This window comes from Agelaius phoeniceus, chromosome 15 (assembly GCF_051311805.1).
Source record: "Agelaius phoeniceus isolate bAgePho1 chromosome 15, bAgePho1.hap1, whole genome shotgun sequence".
Taxonomy (NCBI): Eukaryota; Metazoa; Chordata; class Aves; order Passeriformes; family Icteridae; genus Agelaius; species Agelaius phoeniceus.
The window spans coordinates 10,659,770-10,683,495 of record NC_135279.1 but is presented as its reverse complement, the minus strand read 5'-3'; the positions used below and the strand labels follow the sequence as shown (position 1 = coordinate 10,683,495).

Sequence of the window (23,726 nt, the reverse complement as noted above, 5' to 3'; positions counted from 1 at the left end):
GAACATAAAACTATTACCATCCTATAAAAGAGCAACAAAACAATTGCAGTGGTGAGGGATTAAGGATTTCTCCCTGAACTTAACCATGAGATGTGTTGCAGAACAGGGAGCTTTGTGTTCTGCTTTGGAATCCATTCCAGAGGACAAGCAACATCTGTCCTCTTGGGATTATATGATCTTTGAACCAAAGTCCATGAACAGGTGCACCAGTTCACCCACTCTGTGATGCAGTGGAACAGGAGATCCTGATGATAAATCTATTTTTGCTGCTTATGTATTTAAAATATTGGCAAAACTTGTAGGTTTTCAGACACTGAGGGGAAAAAATAAAGTAAGAACTATTATGCTGTTGCCTTCTGCCTTCGTGTATTACTTGAGTTTTATCTAAAGATCATAAAGAATTAATAGTATGAGTGATTAGCCCCGCCTATCACAAGACTAGATGGCTTTTAATGTATGTGCATTGCATTTTTGAACGCCCAATTCCTTCTTCACTTCCCCGTCTATCTGTCTCGTTCCTCCCCCACGGTTTAGCGATAAAGTTTGTTAAATAGCTCTTTGCTATTTAATGTTTGTTAGAATGCGCTTTGCTGTTGCCATGTCTGGGTACCCTTCCTCGCATGACCCGGAGCACAATTTAGGAAACCTTGTTTACAGCCAGCCGACTTGCTCGGTTTTTCTTTCAGCCCATTATTTTGGGTATTTAATGTTTTCCCCGTCTATGGCCATCCAATGGTGTTGCACATGCCCGTTTCTCGCCGTGTAATATTAATGAGCCCTCGCTGAGCGCACAGAGCGCTCTTTGTTCGGAGCGGCAGCGGGCGGGATGCGGGAGTCGCGCCGCAGAGGCAGCGGCGAGCGGGGGCGGCCGGGGGCTCCTGGTTCCCCTTCCCGCCGAGCCCCTGGCCGCAGCAGCGCTCGGAAGGCGCCGTGCAGGGAGGGCTGGCGGCCGCAGGTGGCCCGCGGTGACAGCCGTGTCACATGATGGCTGTCAGCGCGGGCTCGGCCGGCCTGCGCCGGGAGCATCCCGCCGCCGCTGCTGCCGGGAGCGTGCGGGCCGGGGGCGCCGCCTGCCCGGAGGCCGCCGTGCCGCGCCCTCCGCTCCTCGCCGGGCGGGCTGAGTGCCCGGCGGGGCCCGGGGCTCGGCCGTGACACGGAGCCGGGAGCGCCGATAGATGGATGGCACTGATGGCACTGACAGGTCCGGGCCGGCGCTGCCAGGACAGCGCTTGGCTTCCCTCTGAATTGCGCTGATCTCCTCTGCAGCAAGCCCTGGAAGAGACGGAGGAGCGGAGAAGACGGGCGCTCCTTCCTCGAGCAGAAATCCCAGGCGGTGCAGAATTGTGGGGCAGGATTTGGGTTATGAAACTGCGGGGCAGCGCAAACGCAGGCGGGTGCAAACCCCGACACTGCTGTCCTTAAGGTGGTTTCTGTGCTCCTGTTGCTAGGATTAAGGCTTTGCGTTGCAGCATGGAGAGTCTTTTGTTTGAGTTAAATTCAGACCTCTTGATATGTCACCTGACAGTCTTGTGGTTTTGGATGAATATGGCTCATTGCTATTATTAACCTGAGTTGGCAGCCAGGCACAACAGGAGTTTACAGGGATTTTCAAAAGTGGAGCTGCTCGGGGGACAAAGATGCTTCCCAGGTATGGTCACTGCACAGTTCTTGAGATAATTTTAATTATTTGAAAGCTTATTATTTTCCCTGTGATGAAAATACTTATTTTACAGAGATGTTAATTTTCTAGAGACTTATTTTTTTATGATTCTTACTATAATTTTATCCTAAAGGATGTGACTTTTTTTGCCTGAATTAATTCTATCTTGTAACTTTGCAAAGGGAAGTGCAGTCTACTTGAATAATGTAATTTTGTTCAGTGCTAGTGAATTTAACTGAAAGGAGCTGTGTCTCATTTGTGTGTGGTTTTAATTAAAAGATATTTCAAGAGAGCATGAAACTTGTGTGTGTATGTGCATATATTTTGCATGCATACATGTACCTAAATCAGCTAAAACCTGAACAGGTACTATTTGAAATGGCATAAGTGAAGTAGTCCCAAAAATATTTTATGGAATTATTAACAGTGATTGTAAATTCTGCAAGGTATGTGAATTGCGAAGTTATTCAACATATTACACAAAATATTTTTCACAAAATCTTCCCACCAATTTATTTTCAGTGTAACACCCCAGATTATGATTACTGTGTTGACTAGGCTGCACCTAACCTGTCAATGTTATGTCTTTTTGCTTGTGGAAAAGGCTCTGGCTCTGGCTCTAGACTTTAGAGTATAAATTAGGTATCTTAATGAGAGTCAAGTGACTCTCATTAGAAGGGAGAAAAAATGAAAACAAACTAAAGTCAGCTTTATATACAGATAAAGAATTGGACAGAGCCAAGGAACTTGGCAGGCAGTTGAAGTTCAGGTCCAAGTTTGTTATACCTGTGAAATACCTGGCTGATGTACTTTGTTCCTGGTGTACAATATGTACTTAGTATAAGCAGTACAAGTTTCCTGGAGCTCAAGAAGTGCATCTATTCCAGGTGAGGATTGCTAAGCTGGTAAATAATGAGACTGACTTAGAGATGGAGCAGGGAGCTGACACAGTGCTGCAGTGCCTGTGGACATGTCACCCTCTTTCAAGAGATTAAAAGCAGGGGGCTTGGATTTATTTTTTTGTGTTTTAAAGAAACGTTATTTCCATGGTATAAACCTGAAACATGTCACCATTGCAAGCAGTCAGGGGTGCTTGTCCCTGAGATGATCCACCATCTGTCTGTCCTTCCGTGCTAGCCAGAGCCCAGGTCCTGTGACTTGTGTGGAAGCCCAGCTGAGGTCAGGGAGGCAGAGGGCAGAGTCCCCCGGGCGCTGGGTGAGCTCCTTCGCAATCCAGCCCCGAGGGCTCCCAGCTGCCCTGGCCGAGGCACCAACGCTGCTGTTCTGGGCAGAATCAGCAAGTGCTCTCCACCACAGTCACACAGCCCTGACGTGACCTCAGCTCTGGTAAAGACAAATGTCTTGCAACGTTTTTTCTAAGTATAGGCCCTGTAGTTTCTCTACTTTAGGGAACTTTCTTCCTCCTTGCAGCCTTATGGTTGTGTTATGTCACCAGCACTTAAACGGAATCTCTCTCTTGAAATGCCAGCTTTGCAAATCAGCCATGCAGCCTGGATCATCCTTGTCTTGTGAATGCTGAGAAAGTTCTTTTGTGTTTCAGGTGCTTTGTGTTTCAGGTGCAGAAATAAATAACCTGCCCATGCCTCTAAGAGGAGATGGTCTTCCAAAGCTGCAAGCATCATTAATACACATTACAGTTCTGTTTTCATTGTTTCCAGATTAGTTGTGATTTTTCAGAATGGTCTGTGCAATAATGGTCAAATAATAAGTCAATTACTGAAATGCAGTAAGAAGGTATTAAAGTATGCAGAAGACCCTCACCATTAATCCTATATACTCAACTTTTGTTGTATCTTCTCAAAGCCAATAGAAAAAAAACTAATAACAGATATTAGAAATCTGCATAGCTGTTTGGGCAGGAGAAGGGAATTCCTGGTTGGAAAAGGCATCTCAGGACTGAGAAGAGTATGATAGGATGGCTGGACTAGGCAAGGACCATTTTCCTTCTGGACTTGATCACACTTCCCTGTAGCAAAGGAGCTGCAGGATCCTATATACTGGGCTGTATGGGTACAGGTGAGTGTGCCTTGATGTGGATGTACATCTCCATGGAATGTGGAGATAATCTGAAATCCCAGTGCACTCAGTGGAACAGTCTCATATTTACAATGTTAGCTCTTCATGATAGATGCAGCCTCTGTCAAAGGATGTGTAGTAGAAGTTGGCTGGGTCGAAGCACCACTGCAACAAGGATAACACCTGGAGAATCATCTGCAGGTGCTGGGGATAAGCTCTGGAATCCCTGTGCCTCTGTTCTGATGCTCACCTAGCAGCAGTGAAGGAAGATGTTTCCTTCTGCCAGAGCCTGTGAGGGGAGCATGGGACAAGGTGGGCCCGTCTGCTCCGCCGGGCTGTTCCTGTCACCCTTTAAAAAGGTGCTAACATGTAAACCATGCAGAACAGATAAGCTGGCATAAACTATAAATATCATTTGCGTAGATGCATTTAAAAATAGTTCCAAGTGATTCATCACCAGGCAATTTTTATAACTATGGGTAACATGATGTAGGAAAACAATAGTTTGACTGATAGTTTCAACTTACTTTTTACATGTTTAGTCCTTTTCTGGTTTTGAGCAGCCTTACTTTTTAGAAAACTCTTTTCCAGTTCCTACTTGCTTAATATCATGATCATTTTGCTTCAGTTGCTTTACTTTAAGATTTCTAAAGTATCTGTTTTTATTAAAAAGTAACCAGATACAATCTAAGCCATGTTAATATAAACAGTTTTAAAAGTTGTCTCAGCCAGGAGGGAAGATAATACTAAGCTAAACCTTTAATGTAATGGAGAAGTGGTGTTCGTGTTCTAGGTGGGAATGAGGAGGAAGGAATGTACTGGGATTCAATTACAGGGGAAAATCCTGTATTTTAATTGTTGGAGTGGTAACGAAGAATTTCTGTGTCTGTTGTGTCATCTATTAGAACTTGCCCAGAGTGAAATAATACCAATTTACAGCCATTCAATTCTTGCTGAGAAACGTTGATGGTGGTAATAAACTCCAGGAACACAAGAAAATTCATCCTTAGAGAGCAGTTGGAATTCTGGATTGCTATGACTCTCTGTAGTAGAGGTGTCAGGAAGCATGAAATGGATTTGTAAGTGTAAGCTACAGGTGATATTCCTTGTGATTGAAGGTAAAAAAGGCAGAAAAGCAGAAAGGACAAAAAAAAGGGAAGAGCTGAACAACAGTAGGGCTTAAGTGTGAATATGCATTAAAATACCATTTTTCAGATCTTGGTCTCACTGCTGCTAGTTTCTAATAATTCCATTCCATTAATAATATGGGATTTTCCCTTTCTCTCCCAAATAATTCCTTTTTTTTTGCACTCTGTGCTTTCATGAGTGTCTGTGTAGGGGCATTGGATCAGATGCCCTCCAGAAGACCCTTCCAACCTCAACCAGTCTGTCATGGTGTGAGAGCTGGGTTTTGTTTCTAAAACATCCCATACAGCATTTATATGTCAACAGATTTCCTCTCCATATAGGTATTTTGAACATCTCATTCTAGAGGAATCCCCACTTGTGTAGTGGAGATCTCCACAGGAGCAGTGTTCTTGCTCAGAAGGAATTTATTTGTCACCAATTTTTCTTTCGTTCCATGCCTGAGGTCACAGCACTGTGTGGCAAAGTTGCAAACACTTCTACTGGTGAAAGGTATTTGGGGTTTTCTTGGTGGTGGTTCTTATGGGGTTTTTTGCCCTGGGTTAATTTTGGGGTTTTTCTTTAGTTCTACTAAGTTTCAAGGAAAGATCAAAGAGTGGCAGATAGTTCATGCAGGAAAAAGTCCTCATTAAGAAACTGTTATTTCCAGAGCAGTGTGGGAAATGGAGACTCACCTTTCATTATCATTGCTAGAACATTTCATTCTACGTCTCCTGGTTTTCCTGTAGGAATCTCAAGAAAACATCAGTTAAATGTCAAAGTTAGTTTCCATTTATAAACAGAACTAATTATATTCAGAAGATCTAGGTCAGTTTTCATCTGCTGAAGAGGAGCGCTGGAGTGCTGCCCTGTTATGTTTGTTTTGAGAATGCCTCTTGCATGCAGGAATTTTATGTTTCTGGGGATAATCTATTCAGATATCAAGCTTAACAGTATTTTAAATCTGCTAACAACAAAAGCAAAGCTCTGTGTCCTGCTTCCCCCTCACTGGTGGGGGTGAGTTGGAGGTGCCAGGCTGCCTTCTGTTTACTGTCTGTCTGAATGAACTTTCCCCCAGCTCTCTGAAAGGCTCTTCTGGTTTGGGAAGTGGCCTGCTATTGCCAGGGAATGTTTTTGCAAGGCTGAAATGTGCTTAAGGATGCTATTATGTAACAGAGATAGTGCTTCTTTGGAATTATCACAAATTATGATGGATAATAGCTACTAAATGCTTGTCTAGAGAAAGTTGAAATGTCATGTGAAGAAGCTGAGAAGTAAACAAGCTCTTGTTACTTTCATCAAATATGTTTCTGAATACAGCAAGAGTTTTATATTTAGCTTTCTCTCCTCTTAGTGTGTAATCTGCTCTTGGAGCTTTTTATAAGTAGACTTTCCTAAGATCTGGAACAGCTACTGCCTTCTTTGCCAGTAATTTCAAAGTCAAATATCAAAAGTACTAGGTAATGGAAGACATGCTTTTGTCTGAGTGTGAAGGAAATTCAAACGCGTTGCAAGGGTGGAGCAAGCAAAAGCACCCTTCTGGCAAGCAAGTCATTGCTATTGTCACACAGTTTCTTCATAGGAACCACAGTGGCCTATCTGGAAAAAATGTTTGTTTCTGGACTTCCACTGATTCCACTTTAATATATGGAGGCTGTTCTTCCAGGAAGCCAGTTTATCCAGTGGTCCTCCTCACTTCTAGCCAAAGTCATGCTCTGAGCAGTTACCATCCCCAGCTCTAGTGCCTTTTGTGCCTCTCTGTTGGTAACACCCCAGGCATGTGTCAGATAGGGGCTTTGTTTTCTTACATTTTCTGAAATGCAGGATGGGGTTAATTAGGAGAGCCTCCAGTAAGTGGAATCTCTGAGTTTGCCACTGTGCTTGGGTTTTGGTGCAGAGTTTGCTCAGTTTGGTGTCTGCACTTCGTGTGGGCATCTCATGCTGCGGGTAACGCTTGGCTTTAGGTGCCCAAATGAGAGGGTGTGTGGCTCTTTGCTCCCAAATCTAGACATGAAGTTATTTCAGCTCAAGTTGCTCAAGGTTTTCTTTCTTGTAATAAGTTGATTTGGACATTTGTTACACACCATCTTCTCTGCAGCTTCTGTTTTTCTCTCTTGTTGCTAAATGGTGCGGGTGGGCAGATTAGGAAATAGATTCCATCTCAGGGGAGTGTGTAACCGTATGTCTTGATGCTTAGTTTCACCTCATTGGGACTACACTAGCTGTAAAACTTGTGTACCTATGCTGAGCAGCCTTAAAAACTTTGGCTAGGTGATGATGGCTTTGGTGATCAAATGGATTTTCTGCTGTTACAGAACCTGTTGGTCACATAAAGCATGGGTGCAGAGCAGGAAACTCTTTGGGTGCTGAATTAGAGGAGAGGAAATTTTACTACTGTCTAGCATGCCAGGTTTAACACATGTTATGGGTGTCTTTTGCTGAAATTCATGTTCAGCTTCATGCAAATTGGGAATCTGTATCCTTCATTAATGGCTGGAAAGTTCCAGTGCCTTGTTTCTGGTCCTTGAAGTTCATGCTAGCACTGCTTGTCTAAAAGCCAAGAATAAGGAAGACAGAATTTCACTTGATCTAGGAAATGGCTTGTAAACTAGCTGAAAGATGATCCCTGGTGGTTTCATGGATACAGCAGGTATCTTGTTTCCTATCTTCCAAGAATTGAGATGGTGTCAGTGAAAATGGATTCCCAAGCCAATGGATGACAATGCTTGCTGGGCTTTAAAGTGATGGCTGGCTTTTTAAATTGAATATTTAAGATGGTGGCTACAAAGCACCCTTAAAGAGGAGATTATGGAATGGTTTCCAAACCTGATCCTGGCAAGTTCTCCCTTTGAGACCTCCTCTGGGGTAGTGGCACTAGGAAAGGTTCTGAGGCTTCAGGAAAGCTCCTTCCCTTGGAAACCAGTTTGGGAATAGGTGTGTTAGGACTGCTTTGTGTGGTTTGCTGACCATGCCCTTGAGTCACAGTGGCTTATGTGGAGAGGGCCAGGTGGTTCTCTGAAACCACCCTGTGATTATTCATCTTGGGGTTTTTTATGTCTTTAAATGCAAAAGCTAAGTTCTATGACATTGATTCTAGATAGCTGGAACTTGAAGAAAACATCACAAGACAGAGCACAAGATCTATTAATGCTGCACACATCATTTTGTACAGTTGTAGAGGATTGGTGCAGTTTATGACAGTGCAATTTGGCACATGTAGGGGAAAGAAAAGAAAACAAAGGCTGTAGTTCTGGCTACAGGATCAAAGGGTTTAATGAAATGGCATTGAGTTTTCTGGACTCTGTTTTAATCTAGTTGTATATACAGATAATGTAAAAAGAGCAGTGTAATAAAGAGTTGTGGTAATTGATCCTTCTGCTCTTTTCTTTTTCAATTAAAGCTGGCCTTTGCCGGAGTTTGACCCAAGTCAGATCCGACTGATCGTGTATCAGGACTGTGAGAGAAGGGGACGGAATGTCTTATTTGATTCCAGTGCTAAAAGAAAAATAGAGGATGTTTCAGTGTCGGTGAGTATTTTGCTAATTTACATGTTTATAGTTGTATTTTTCAAATGGCCAAATTGATAAATTGCATACATTCTTTTTTAGTCACGTTAACGTTTAAATGTTGGTTATATGCAGGGCTATATTTAAATGCCTGTCAAGTTGCAAATTATTCAGGCTTCAGGGGTTTCACTTTTACCAGCTTTAAATACTATAGTGATCTCTCTATTCTGGGGTTTATCTACTTTCTGCTCTTTCAGTGAGAAGGATTTCTTCCTGGGGCTGCAGCATGCAGTGCTGGGGGCTGAACCAGGGCCTGAACTGGGATTTATTGATCTAGTTTTGTGTCCTGGTGGGGTCTGCATTCTTAATCAGAAGGTCCCCCCAGCCCTGTGTCCTCTTGTGTCTTGTTTGGTTAACTTTTATCAGTTGTTGTTTATATGCTTTGCTGACAGTTTTTTCACACAAAGTTACTTGAAAACTCTGGTTTTCCTTTTGGCATGATTTGCATGATAATCTATTAATTGAAACTGAAATGGATGTGGTCAGATGAGGATACTTCCTTCTAAGGGCTCTGGACAGAAGATTAATTCCTGGCCACAGTGCTACTGAAAGTGGTGGTATGAGGCTGGACAACTTATTTTGCTGCTTTGAACTTCCTTGTCACCATTTCTAAAAAATTCACAAATCATTTTAAGCTCTGCAAGCAGAAAGCATGGTGTGCATTAATTGAAATTAATGATTCCAGCTGCTTTTACCTATAGGACTTACAAAGGTCCTTCTGTAAGCAGGAGTACACAAAATAACACATTACCTCCAAGCTCTGGTTTTCCTGCTGGGTGTGGGAGTACAGCAAGCAGATTTTTCATCCAGCTTTCCAAGCTCTTCCAGCCTGTTGCCAGCCTGATGCTCTTAACCCTGGTCTCAAGTCCAATATCCAAACCTCTGGAATCTGTGTCTTACCAGGCACAAACTCCCAGGCTTCTCCATTGCTTACTCCAGTGCTTTTATAGTGATGAATCAAGATCCCAATTTCCTGGTTTTTATAGAGAATTTGTGAAATAAAGCAGGTTTCACAAATGTTAAAAAGTTCGTTTTTATTTTTTATTTAAACTTGTAAGAATGGTTCTCTTAGTTCCTGTTCTTCCTGAAGTTCTTGCCAGGAAAACAGGTTTTTAAAGACAGGAGATCTTTAGAAGTGGTTTATTGGTATGAATTGCTGGCTGTACTTACCACTATTACTTCATTAATAAAAATAACTTACAGTATAAATCCTCTTGCCAGATTGAAATTAATTTTTTGAAAGTCTAAAACCTCTTTAAGATAGATGTGTACTTGCCCACTGAACATGCAGACTTCACTGTTTTGGGTTACTTCAGAAAGCTCATTGACTGTGGCATCTCAACAGCCACAGGATAAATGGCTGATAGTGGAGCTGATATGGTTCCATATTAATGTTCCCTATTTCTTTGCAAAGGGAGAGGGAAACAGCTGTACTCACCATCTCCACATGAGACTTGTGGAGGAAAACTCTTTCCATGGCATTTGAAATACCCAGAAGTCATCTCTAGGAACTCTATACACCTGTTTTTCATAGTACTAGGATTGTTTGAAAATGGATATATTGAAACATTTGCTTGCCATGTATCTGCCTTCTGCAGCATTCAGGTAATGTCATGTCAGGCAAAGCTTTTCTCATGAAACAAAAGTTTGCAGGTAAAAACCTGCAGGAGAGTCTTCAGCTGGGCTTGATGTGAGCTCAGTGTGGGTTTGTGCAGTGAGCAGGATGTACTGGCCATTTTCAAGGAATTGCATTGTTCCTTTCTCTGCTCTTTATCATGATTTTCATTAGCAAAGACACACCCTGCCTATACAAAGCCAGATCTTGGCTCTAAGCACATTCCAAGGCACTCTTGCCCTTTTGCTGCCAGCCATGTGTGGGCTGGGCACTCTTTGGTCTGAAAAGGGTATCTGTTCAGCACCCCACTTTTTGTGCAAGGCTTTCTGCATCTCTTCCCCCTCACCCCCATTTTCTAATGTGACTTACACCTCTGGATCTACAAATAACACTGGGGAGACATTTGGAAGAGTGCCTGGCAGTGGCCAGAGTGTTCTGGTTCAAGTCAAAGCAGTCTAGCACAGAGAATCAAGAGGGTTTCACTTTGCTTTATGGTGCTGTGCTCTTCAGTTCCCATTTTCTGTTATCAGACATGAAAGCAATTATAATTCAAGAGTTGTATGCCTGCAAGGTGAGATGTATTTTGGTCTGGTTTATATGTATAATCCCTACATATGTCAAAAGTTGTGTGTGGTGGGCCAAGGTTGAACGTGGCTCGGGCATTTGAATTCTGTAAGGGAGGGTGTGGTCATAAAATTTAGGGAGCATCAGAGAAAATCTTTGCAGACATAGATGTTTCAAGAAATAAAACAGTAAGCTCTGGATTTTTGATCAGTGAAAACTGCTGAGTTTGTGCTCACACCAAGCTGGGCTCTCCTTAGGAAAGCATTACTAGGTTCATCTTACCTGTGAGGGAAATGTGGCTATAACACAAATAAGGACCTTTTGTTTTCATTGGATATTAATTCAGCCTCTTCATGTCTTCAGTAAAGGTAAATATTAAGCAGACAAGAATTTGGGGAGGGTTTTGCACAGCAGGACACTGAAGGCAGTCAGGAGTTTGCAGTGGCCATTCCAATATTCTGATTGCTCAGGAGAAGTGGTGATTCCCCCAGCCTTGCTAGAGTTAAACGTGCCAGGGAGGCTGAGCAGCAGCCTGGTGAGGGAGGAGGGCTGGAGGCCATTCCCCACACCGGGAATGTTGGCCCAAGGCTGTGCCAGGCACAGATCTGCCTCAGGCAGCTGTGGGCACTTTGCATGTGGGAGGCAGAGAGATCCCCTTTGTGAGTCCTCTACCTTTTTTGGTGCTAAGCAGGAGAGGTCCTTCCCCAGCTTTCCAAGGGATGGGCTGTTGATCAGCTGGGCTCTGGAAGAGAGGGGAAAGGCTGCTGTCTCCTGAGCATCAGAAAATTGTGTGTGTGATTTCTGCCAGGGTGTCCCAGAAAGAGAGTGGCTGCCCCTTGCAGCCCTAGGTCATGAGCAAATGCATCAGAGCAGCCATTTGCACACTGACTGTACCAGGGCAGCCTGTGGTATGAGGAGGAGGCATTGCTGATGGCTTTACTGAACAGCCTCTGTCCCCACCCAAGCATTTGCATCCCTTGGATTTTTGGGCATCAAAGAACTTCTATGGGCAAGCTTGTGGGTTTGAGCCACTGTCTCCTCTAGAGAGTTATTTTTTTGTTCCTCAAAGCAGTAAGTGTCTCATTTCTAATGAGACTCTGTTACTTGATGTGCAGGTGATAATGTTACAACCTATGACTGGTTTCTGCTGTTAGGTTCTCTTCTGCTCCTCTTGCTCTGACATCTCCTGTCCTGCTCTCTGCTCCCAGGTGCCATCAGCCCTGCTCTCCTCCCTGTGCCCTGGGCTTTGCTGAGTGCCTGAGCCAGGAGCTGTGTGTGAACACAGGTGTGCTCCACAACTGTAGCACCAGGCCTCCTTTGAATTTCAAATAAGCACCACAAGCAGCTCCTTTTCCTGCTTAAGGTGCAGCAGCCAGGTGGCCCAGGCAGTGCTGGGCTGTCAGCCTCACTCTGCCTTTCCCTGTGCTTGGTTGGCTTCCCAACCTTGACACTGCATCCATACTCAGCTCGTGCTAAGGCTGGCTTGTGCTTTACTGTGTGGTGCAGGAATTATGTCCCCATAACTGCAGTGTGCAAAGGCCAGCTGAAGGATGAGGAGTTTGCCTCCAAGGGCTGGTAATTGATTGGGATAAGGATGCCACAGGAATGATGCCAGGAGGGAGGAGTGGGGAGTGAAGTAAAGAAAAAGCTGAAAAGGGGAACCTTGGATCATGGCTTCCCTTGGAGTGGCCAAAGTGAGACAGGGATTAATTAACTGTCTCATTTTAACGCTCATTTTCCTTTCAGTTTTGTCCAGTGGGGATTTATGATAATAGAGTGGTTAACATTGGAGATCTAGCTGGAGAGAGGTGCTGATGGGATGTGTAAGAGCTAAAAGATTTCAGAAGTTTGAAGATCAGCCTAGAGGAAGGTTTGAAGTACAGGGAGGAAGGGGGGGGTGTCAAGGGACCACGAGGAAGAGAAGGGAGGAACAAAAAGGAAGCACCCAAACTGCACTGTGCTGAGCAGAGATCTGGAGTTTGGGCATGTGGTAGGAAAGGGGGAAAGACAAGGAATCAGAGAAGGGCAGTGACTTGTGGCCAGGACCCTGAGGCTGAAGGTTTTCAGAAATAGCATTTGTTTTGGTTTTCTGAAGAAATGAGAAACCTGGGGTACAGAATTTGGGATGTAGAGGTGCAGTAGTGAAATTCAATTTGGAGAATAGAAAGTTCACCTCTTCCACTAGTTGTCTTTATCTGTGAATAATTTCACTAAAAGGTCATAGGATACTTGATCTCCTTCAGTGTCAATTTCTTGTACTCTGAATGTCATATTTATCCCAAAGTAGAGAAATGGCATGCTGCTTGAAACAAGCCAGGATTAGCCACGTGTTCTGATAGACTTCAGCACTGGATAAATGTTGAACAGCAAATTGCTGTGAGGGATTAGTAATTGGATAGTGAGCCTTTTGCTTTTAGGTGAGTTGTGTGAAATGGAGACTCTGGACTCTGTCTGAGCAGAGTGGAGCAGATGGATAAAGCTGTAAGCACAGAGATCAAGTCCCACCTTCTTAGCTCAGCTTATTCTCTCTAAACAGACATGGAAAAAAACTAGTGGAGTAAGGGAGCACAGGGTTGGTTGTCTTGACTTCTTTCACTGACCTCTGAGTAACAGAGGAACTCAACAACTCTAGAAATAAAGGAAAATAGCAGCACTTGGCAGCTGCATTTTAAGAAAGATATCTGGATTTTTACATAAGCACTTGAAGGGAGGAATGAGTGCCTGTTCAGGTTACTCCCATGGGTTGGGTGGATACATACATTTCATTTCACATTTTCAGACCAACTCATACTAATACAGCAAAAGAGTTAATCTGTATGTTTTGAAATATTTTTTATTCTGGAAAGCCTGTTTTGAAAATGAGGAAGAGATCTCTTCAAGAGTAGCAACTTTGCTTGGAAATAGAGATTTCTCTATCACTGCCACCTCAGTGGTATTTGAGCACCTGCTGTTGCAGAGAGGTAAAAAAGAGTAAAGCATATGATGACATTTCTTTTCCCTTCTGTCACTCAGTCACAGCCCTAACACACCTACACAGACTCTGATTTAGTTCAACACACCAGGCTCCTTTCAACTTTCTTGTTATCCCCAAAGCAAAACCTGCCCAGCAGAAATTCCTCTTCCTATTCACAGCACTGGGCATGTTTTTCCCACTTGCTGAGGAGAACAGAGAGTTTGTGTCAAAGAGTTAAAAGGCTTTGCTATCAGATGTGGAGAAAAAAGACTCCAGAAGAGGAACTGAGGAAGAAAATGACTTTGTACCCTGTACCCTATAAAGACATTTTACTTTAAGTTTTCTTCAGATCTACCTGATAGGTCTCCAAGAATTTCAGCAAGCGATGACCTCTAATGTCAGAACTGGCACTGCCAGAAGTCTTTGGAGCTGGGTGGTATCTGCAGTGAGCTGGCAGGGAGAGAACAGAGTGTGACCCCAGCAGGGAGAGCAGGGTGGCAGCCAGGGCAGAGCTGCCTGCACCATCCTTCCAGCAGATGTTCTGCTCTCCAGCAAAAATGGGCATTTCAGAGCACTCCAGCACCACCCTGCCCAGGGATCGGATTTGATGCAACTCTGTCTAATTGGGAAGAAAATTCACAGCCTTGAAACTTTCCCTTGTACAGTTCTTAAATAATGAGGTTACTTTTTTATTTTTGGAAGCCTGGCTTGAATATCTTTGGAATATTATGTAGGAATGCAAGTAATCCTACTCCTTTGATGGATAATATCTTGAGATTTGTAGCATCTAAAATTTCATTGACATTTGAAGTCAGAAATTGCAGAGGGAAGGGTCACTGCAAGTACTTGATTTCATTGTCCAAGGAGTTCATCTTAAACACATGCTAAGTTTGTGAAAGAGCAAACACCAAAATTCATCTGCATTTTAGGAGGGATTTACTGTTCACAAGATTCTGAAAAGTGGCAGCTGAAAGATTCTGACCTCATTTAAAGACTCCTTGCAGGAGTTTTGCTTCATTAAACTCCACTGCAAAGACCAAACAGCCATTTTCCTGGTTTGCTATTTAAATTAGGCAACTATTACTGCAAGTTACCCGACCACCCAGTGGATCTGGGAAAAGCTGCTGTGCAGAAAAACGCAGTGACAATGAGAAGAAATTATGTAAAAGTAATTGGTTTGCAAACTCAGCCTATTCTTTTTAATGCACAGAATTTTATTTTCTCTTGTAAAGTCAGTAAATGCATTTCTACAGTCTCAAGGAAGCTTAGTTATAATTGTAACATTTTAGAAGGAACTTTCAACATCTGATGGAAAATGCAAGCTGAAATGTGGTTTGCCTGCAAAAGCTGCTGTAACCCTGTGGATTGTATGTGGTTTTATCACATGATGCTTGCCTAGCCTAGGACATTGTTGTTTGTGTCAGAGATAAAATGCAATTCTAGTTCACGAGCTCCTACTGAAGTCATATGATGATCGTTCACATGTTCCAGCCATTGTGCACTGTGCTCAAGCCACAGATCCTCAGTAGCCATTAGCAAATCTGCATATTGCAGGATTTCAGTGAGCTCTCCTCTATGTGGAAAGGAGAGGACACTGCTGTGTGTCAGGAAAGCTGACAGGGCTGGGGGAAAGTGAACACTTCCCTCCCCTCTGTTACTAATTCCTCTGCACATTTTTCCTTGAGGCTTTCTGTGGCAGCAGCTCTCTAAGGGAGTAGCAGTGGTGGCTGCCACGTGGGGCTTTATAATCCTGGCCATTTTCTGCTGCTTTGCTGAACCACAGTTAGGGCCAAATTTAAGTCACCTGTCCCTGAAAAAATAACCTGAACAGCCTAGGACAGAGGCATGGGACTCCCATCCCTCCACAGCAGTAAGGCCAGTCATCTTTTCAAGCAGCTATTGCTGATTATTGAGCAGTTGTGGAGTTACTAATGTGTGCCTTGGCTATTTCACACTTTTCTTTATGCCTTTTCCTTAAAAGCTGAGACATGGCTGTGTTTTTGGATGATGAAGCTTGTGGCAGGAGCTATGAGTCCAGAGATGAAGCTGTGACACATAACAGCACTTCTGTGTTCCCATCTGTCCTTAAACCTTGCTTTCAGCAGGGTTTGCTTCCAGCTTGCTCTTACTGGTTTGGTGATTGTGTAGGAAATGGTAATTAAGGAAGTCTTAGGGCAGAGTTAGTGCAGAATTTTGAGCAGTGTAGACTATTTCTGTCTCCTAGTGCTGCCTACCAGCAGATGTAAATAATGCCAACCTTACGGGGGTGTGCTGAAGTGTAACGAGTGTGTGAAAAATACATGGAGATCTTTAGGTGAAGAGGGTTGGCAATGCCAGTGCTGTGTAAACTGCATTAACTTGGTGGATGCTGATTCTGCTTGGGATGCTGGGATTCTCAAGGGAAATCACAAATGCTTTTAAATAGTGAATGAAACGTAGTGAAGCATCTCCCATGGCAGTGATTGATAATTCTCTGTGTGTAGAGTGAACACAGATCCTGCCCATCCTGTACATCGGTTCCAGATCCATCTGTACAGGATCTCTTCTCTGCTCTGCTTTCTGTCTGAATCTCTATCAGAATTTAGCTTTTGGATGGAGTCTTCATAATTTTCTGAATCTTTTCTGCCTTCTCTGTAGCACTGTGTTTTTCAGCATTGCCCATTTTCAGCCTCACAGTTCCCTCATACAGAAAATGTAAGAAATGTGTCACCTCTGTGCCACTCTTGAGAAAGACTAGGGGGCTTAGACACAGCTAGGGAGAGATTCTGAAAAACAGGATCTTTTCTCTCCACTTGCCCTTGTAACATGAATCTTCTGAATTCTGTGTTATTCTTGCTTGATGAGCAATGGTGAGCTGCTGCTTACACTCCTGTGTCGTCTCCACTCTGGCAGGCACAGGGAGTAAGGTGGACATTTCCATCCTTCCTTTAAATGCTTTGGTACCATCCTCTCTCCTAATCCTGGGTCTAAAAAAGTCTACTTAGGAAGATGGAGTTGTAGTGACCTGTTCTGTTGGCTTCTGGCTAATTGGAAGTAAAAAGGCTCAGCTTTCCTTTGGACAGGCAGGCTGCAGAGATATGGGTGTGTGTTACCTGTTTCCTGGGGCATGAGCCTTTCAGCTGTTAAATATCTTACTTGAACAGGTAAGTACAGTGATACTAACAGCGATTTCAGGTCACAGGTCTTAGTGTGTCACATGTGTTGTCTGTATTTCAGAAACTCTGCAGTGATGCTCAGGTGAGAGTTTTTGGGAAGTGTTGCCAGCTAAAGCCTGGAGGAGACAGCTCTTCTTCCTTGGATAGCTCAATCAATTCATCCTCCTCGTTCTCTGATCCAAAAGAGCAATGCCCAAAATACCAGGTGAGTCACTATTTTTTTTCCACAACACATGTCAAATGCTCACAGCAGGTGAGGCACGACTGTTTTAAAGTTCTTGAAATGAGAGGCTGGCACTGGAGAGCAGGTTTCAGTCAGAACCAAGACCTTGGGTGACTCAGGAGTGTTTAACACTGCAGCTTTGGGTATTATCAAGTCTAAAACCAACCAGCTGGTTCTCTTGGGATGTCTTGAATGGCAGCAATTTCTCCAGGACATTTGTTCCATTTTGTGACCCAGGTGATAACACTCACTTGGTGTGATCAGACATAAATATCTTGGTGTAGATGAGGTAGTCTATTTCATTGTCAAATGCCAGAGAAATAGCATTGTCTGTAGGCATGGTCTGTGTAACAGCTTTTTAAGGGATTTGGTGCACTTGAATTCCATTTTATATAAGAGATTTTGGCCATGAGAGTAGCTAGAGTCATCTGACAGGGATATATTTTTGTCATCTCTCCTTCCACAGATCACAAGTGTTTTATATTAGGCTACCCTAAAATAGAACTAAGCCCTTTTCACTCTTTGTAATGAAGTAATTGTGTGTTTGAGGGAGCTGCTATCTCCACAACCTGCTCTGGAGTACAATACTACTGATGTCTTAATCTCCCATAGATAGAAGTGAAGAAGCTTCCAGTGCTGACTTTCCTACTGTCACGTTAACTCCTGCTATATTTGGCAAGCTGTGTATTCTTGTTTTCTCTGTCTCATCACACTCTTTTCCACAGCTTGGGTAAGGTGGCTGAAGATCTGTTTTCCGTTCCTCCCTTCCTGGCAGGGCATTACTGTGGTTATGAAAGGAAGAGATGTTTCTGTCAGCAGCTCCCTTCCAGCACAAAGCAACCTCCTTTGTGCACTGTGTGCCCAAGAAAAACCATGCCCCCCACTACCCAGAAACTGGCTCTGCTCCAGAGCAGGCTCCCTGCAAACAATGCTCAATGCTACTAAAGAAAATAAATTTTAGTGTTTGGCATGAGGGTGTATTTTAAAGCTGTGGAAAGTTTTCCTTTTGAAGTTCCCATTTCTTCGTGTGTATCACTCACTCAAAATGTTACTGAGTTGAACTGAAATCTCAGTGGCTGTGTGACTGTGCCACACACTTCCAGCTGAAGTTGGTCTTCCACAGCATATTTATTGTGAATAATCTACTGCATTCATCAGACTCCTTCCAGGCTACCCCAGCAAGTGAGCAGAGAGACAAAAATACAAGAATTCTTTAATGTGCAATAAAACTTAGCATTGGGTATGCAGAAGGGCCAGAGTAAGTTTGTCCAGACTTCACTCAGCCTGGCATTTCCTATGTTCTAACTGCTGTGTCTGTAGCCTCAGAGGTTACTTATTGGAGTATTTATAAACTCTCTTGTTTGTTTTTTGTAAGGCTATAAAATGGAAGTTCAAATAATATAATACTATGGGGTTTTTAAAATACTGCTTTATGTTTTCTTGTTTAAATACACTTTGATTATGTATGAGCAACTTTAATTGCAAGGTGAAATAGGATTTGTTCCAGGGTTCCATATTTGTAATTATGTTCCATATTTAACTTATTTTCTTATTGCCTTTTTAATTTACAGATATACTTGGTTATTGACAGGAAAATATGTACAGTAAAGGGAGTATTAAAAGCTGAAAATATGTTCAGAAATGTAATTTCCAAATCATGCAAATGTTACTACTTCTAATATGCTAATGTACAATCACAAACACTTGTGGGTATTTTATGATCAGTTTCTATGGGAGCTCTAAACTGTGACCTGAGGAGTTGGTTTGTGTCCAGGCTATCAGTGCCCCAAGCTGTGCCCTTTTTGCCAGATGCTCCTTGGCTACTTTTTGTTTGAGTTTTTAATATTTAACCCCTTTCCCCATTTGGTTGTACTCTGCTTTGGTCTTGAGTGACCTGTATTTTGCAGCATTAGAAGGCCAAAGAGTTGAGCTGTAACAGTGTTTCCATATTAAATGCATAAAATATGTGCCTTTGGTTATGCATGGTAAAATTACTGTTATTAATTGCAGAGGAAATGCCAGACTGAACAGGCCATGGGCTCATCTTATCACACTCTTTGCCTTCAGCAGGGCTTGTCTGTCTTTCAGAGGAAAGGGAAACCCCTATAATTAAATTTGAAAGCAGCTGATTTTCACTTTAATTTGGCTGTCTGACAAAGAAAATCAATACTCTAAGATAAAGTATTTTTACTGAGCTTTAGAATTATATTTTCACAACAGCAGAAAGTTGAAATCAAAACCCACATCAAGGGCTTGACATTTAATCAGAATTGTCCCCTTCACTTGGAGATCTGCAACAGATTTAAAAACAACAATCATAGCATGAGGCTGTAGTAATTTGCAGTGTTCTTAAGACAGGATTTTGTGATGCTGGCAAACCTGTTATTTCCTGGAGTCATTAACATCTATGCTGAGATTTCCTTGGAGCTGCTGGTTCATACTGACTGGTTTTAAATTCTAGTTTTTCCAGTACTGCCTACAGTGCACCTGAGCAGTGGGATGTCCTGGCAGGCAGAGATGGAAATTTCACTGAGGCCCAGCTAATGATCAGCTTTTGTCCTGCCATTGAACACATACAAACCTTGGAGTTGTACCCTCATTTTTACAGTGGTGGTTTCTGCTTTCAGTCATCCCCTCTCCTTGCAGGGATAGATTTCAGAGGTTACAAGCATGGCTGTTAAAAGTATCATCAGCTTAATTGAGAGTGCTTGAAAAGAACTAAAAATTGAGAAATGTTGTGAGTGTGTTGCCTTTTGGCTGATGAGCATTTCCTTGTTCCTGCCCTTGTTCTGTGGGCTGGTGTGAGCAGGAACACTCAGTGGGATGTTCACAGCTGTTCTTGCTGCCTGCAGGGGTCTGTGGTGGGGACACCCTGTCCTTGGTTGTGCTCCAGGCTCACTGTCTGACACTGGCACAGGCTGCCCAGGGAAGCTGTGGCTGCCCTACCCCTGGAAATGTCCAAGGCCAGGCTGGACTGGGCTTGGAGCAACCTGGGACAGTGGAAGGTGTCCCTGCCCACGGCAGGGGGTGGAACTGGATGAGCTTCCAGGTCCCTTCCAACCCAAACCATTCTTGTCATTCTGTATTTCAGTCCTGTGTAGAATACATGGTTACTCAGGGTTCTGGTTGTTTAGAGCTTGCATGAGGAATATGGAGATGCACTGAGCATCTTCCAGCAGGGTTGTTTCTGTGAGGGGTTTAAGGTTTAAGGATCTTTTAGAAGGATTTCTCCAGGGAATGGAGTAATTAAATGCTATCACACACTTTGTAGGAAATGTGTTGCTCTTTTGCCAAACCTCCTTCTCCTGAGAACTGGCTGAGCTGTGTTAGTGAGTGATCACCACATTTTAAATTATTCAGGGCAAGGCACAAGTGGAGAGCCAGCACTTACACTCTGCTGGCCTGGAGGTGAAACAGCCCTGGACAAAGGCACAGTAATCACAGTCATTGAAAACACAGAAATAAGAAGTCTGTCTGCAGAGCAGTTGTCTCCAGTTGATTGCCCTGAGTAATTTTTTAATTTTAGGGTTTTGTTTGCAGAATTTGCCCTAGCCAGTGATGCAGCATAGTGACTTTGCTCCTTGGTATTTAGCCTGTGTGCCTTACAGCAAGCTCCTGCCACCAGAGAAGCAGGAATTGCACCACTTCAGCCTGGCATCTAATGTGATGCTGCAGCTCTTTCCTGGTGCCATCACAGAAGCACCAGGGAGAGATTCATCCCATATAAAATATCATCCATGGATAAGTTATGATTCAGTCTTTGTCAAGCAAACATTGGTCCAGTTTGGCTCCACTGCACAGTCTAACATCTCCAGTGAACTGCTGATTCTTCTTGTCAAGCAGGAGCAAGGTTTAGGCTTAATTCAGTGAGGTGTGTTAAGACATGGTTAAAAGTTTAGTCCCCTGGCTCAGTGCTGTTGGAATCTGCTTCCCCTCACCTAGGTGGGTTTGGTTTGTTGCATGGTTTTAGAGGTTGAGCTCACAGCCAGTGTGAAGATCACTTTCTCTGTTAGCATTATCTTGATTAAACTGTTCAACTTTGCATGTTCAACAGTGTTCCAGCAAGATATTTTGCATATTTATCTTTTAAATAAGGAATATTTTCTCTCTTGTGTGCTGCCTTAGTAGAAGTGTGCCTCTAAAATGCTTCAAACCAAACGTTGGTGGGTTTGATTTTTTGCAGGGTTCTCGGTGCTCCTCAGATGCCAACATGCTTGGAGAGATGATGTTTGGCTCTGTGGCCATGAGCTACAAGGGCTCCACATTGAAGATTCATCAGATCCGGTAAGATGAACGTTTTGCTGCAGGTGTTTTCAGAAGACTCACCCTTAGTGCTGATAAACAGTGAATTGAATGGCACAAGTGCAGACTGAAATGGATTTCTGTGTTTGCTTTAAAGTCAATCTGAGGTCATTTTTGAAATAAAAAGGTGTTATGTTGTGTTAAGGTCCATAAAATCTGGAGGGCTGTGAAATGGAAGGCAAAGCCTGTCCTGGCCCTGTTTGTGACTGACATCTCCCTCCTCTTCCCCAGCTCCCCTCCCCAGCTCATGCTCAGCAAGGTGTTCACAGCGCGCACGGGCAGCAGCATCTACGGCAGCCTGAACACGTGAGTGCCCTGCCCTTTGTAGCTATTGCACAGAAAGAGGTGAATGCAAGGACACACAGGACTTTCTTTGGACCCTCCAGATTCTTTCTGTAAAAAAATAACTCCTTGCTACATCCTGTCAGTGGTGTCCTCACCTTTCCCTCACGGTTGTCTTCACCTCAGCTGGCTCTAAGGAAATGAATGAACCATTCCTTCCATGCTGATATGGTGAAGCTTGATACTGTAAGGTACAAAAGTACCTACCTGCAACCTTGGGGATTCAGTCCAAGATGAAGAAAAATACAAAAATATTGTAAAAATATGTTACAAAAATATCTGTTTTCTGTTATTAAGTGACCCACTTGAAGATGTGGCTTAGGCTACGAAAACTTTTTCTAGTAGAAGCCTGTGTTTTTACATTGTCTGTTCCATTTTGGCAATAATGAACTATCTCTCTATTCTACTGAAATGCAAATCACTGGTTTTGTTATATGTTTTATGTTTGTTATAGGTTGCAGGACAGTCTTGAGTTCATTAATCAAGACAGCAATACATTAAAGCCTGACCACAGTACAATTATGAATGGACTTCTTGGGAATATAGGTAATTGCAAACAGATTTTATTTACTGATATCTTTAATTGAGTAAACATAGATTCTAGAACATGCAAATCTTTTAAATAAAATCAAATATAAAAAAAGGTAAAGATGTAACAGAAAGTTAATGGTGATGGAGCTTGGAGGAGAATAACTTGGACTGTTCAGGGAATTAGCAGTCATTCAGTATACACAGCTGCATATGTGTATACAAAATACATAATAGAAATATTTATATGTACTTAAGTTCAAATACAGAAAATGTTGGAAAATAACATTCTGTAGAAATTCCTGAAGAGCATATCTCTGATCAGGCAGGACTGATTCAGCCTGGCTCAGTTCCCTGGTTGTATTGCCATTAATAATTCTCATTCTGCTCTGTACTCTGCCCACCTGAGCACTTGTAGCTGTGTGTCCTGTACAAGTCTCAGTTAACCTTGCACAGCTGAGCTGGAGCTTTGGATCAGATTAGACAGAATATCTGTGTGTTCTCTCCTCTGGCTGACCATGGCAGCTAAGCAGTCCTGAGAAACCATCTGGTGTCCTCAGTTCTCAGCTTCCCTGGAGGAGCTGTGGGTGGAGGCTCCATGAACATTAGATAACAAAGGTCTTGGCTTTTCCTCCTGGAACAGTAGAGCTGATAGGACTGGACTTCAGTGCTTGGTTGTCCAGTGTAGCAGCCTGATCCATGGCTCTCTCCTCCCTATCTGTTCATTTGGATTGTTGACTTCCCAAACAAATGTCTGTTGTAGGTGGAATAAGGGGCTTATTTTTACAGTTGCTTTCCAGGAAATTTCTGTATGTAAAATATGCTTTTATAGGGTTGGAAGTGAGTATATTTGATAACTGTGTTACTCTTAAATGGGTTTCTGACTCTGATGTGGTTCTAGATCTTAGGGGTGTTTACTGCTTTCCTTCCCATTGACTTTGCAAGACTGTGCCCAAGCATGGGCTTAAATGCTGCTCAAGCTCATGAGCTGTATACCTCATTAAAATAATTTGCACTAGTCCATTTGTAAGGGAAACCAATTAAGGTTGTAAGAACCTTACAACCTACAAATTCATTTCCCAAAGTCCTTTCAGGCTTCAGTTGTGATTTTTGCAGTGAATGTGGTACCTGATCTAAGAGACAGGACATCACCTTCCTCTACTGTTAGGGTTGGCTGTGCCTTGTGCCTGGCAGAAGTTTGCTGTAGCATTAGAGTGATCTAAACTGCAAGTTCCAGTTCAGATAAGGCAGCTCTTAGGCATGGAGTGATTCAGGTGTAGCCAGTGCCACCTGTTCCCTGTGTCCAGCTGTGAGGTGACTCTGGTGACTGCCCCAAGACCCGAGCTCTGAGGCTTTGGGAGGTATGGGTACCTTGGGGTAAGGATGTGTGGCAAGAGGCACAAGGTTGCCAGCAAGAAGAGGATGAAGTTTTCTTTGTGATTGAGCTGCACAAGTTTTCAGCAGTGTTTGTTTACAGTTCCTGTTTGAGCACAGAGGGAACCCTAGGTGAAGCAGGGAGAGGAGTTAATCTGTAACTGCAGCATTTCCAACTGTGCTCAGCAGCAGAGACTGCTCCTGACTCATCTGTGACAGGAGAAGGGTTTATGTGTTTTGGCTGGGAACTGTTTACAAGGTGCTTTTTTCACATGTGCTGGT

The 23,726-nt window shown here is 43.2% G+C and overlaps 1 protein-coding gene across 3 annotated transcripts in view; it reads left to right on the top strand.

Annotated features, from left to right (window-relative positions):
- Positions 1 to 23,726, top strand: part of FNIP1 (folliculin interacting protein 1) — a 64,186-nt gene that overhangs the window by 19,069 nt on the left and 21,391 nt on the right. For 2 of the 3 annotated variants that reach the window (XM_054642695.2, XM_054642694.2), the window contains exons 2-6: positions 8,223 to 8,349; positions 16,737 to 16,880; positions 21,082 to 21,182; positions 21,432 to 21,506; positions 21,997 to 22,088. In XM_054642695.2, coding sequence (XP_054498670.1) covers positions 8,223 to 8,349; positions 16,737 to 16,880; positions 21,082 to 21,182; positions 21,432 to 21,506; positions 21,997 to 22,088 — 539 coding nt within the window. Of the gene's footprint in view, positions 1 to 851; positions 1,649 to 8,222; positions 8,350 to 16,736; positions 16,881 to 21,081; positions 21,183 to 21,431; positions 21,507 to 21,996; positions 22,089 to 23,726 lie in introns of those variants that run through there. The other variant, XM_077186275.1, reaches the window with a different exon arrangement.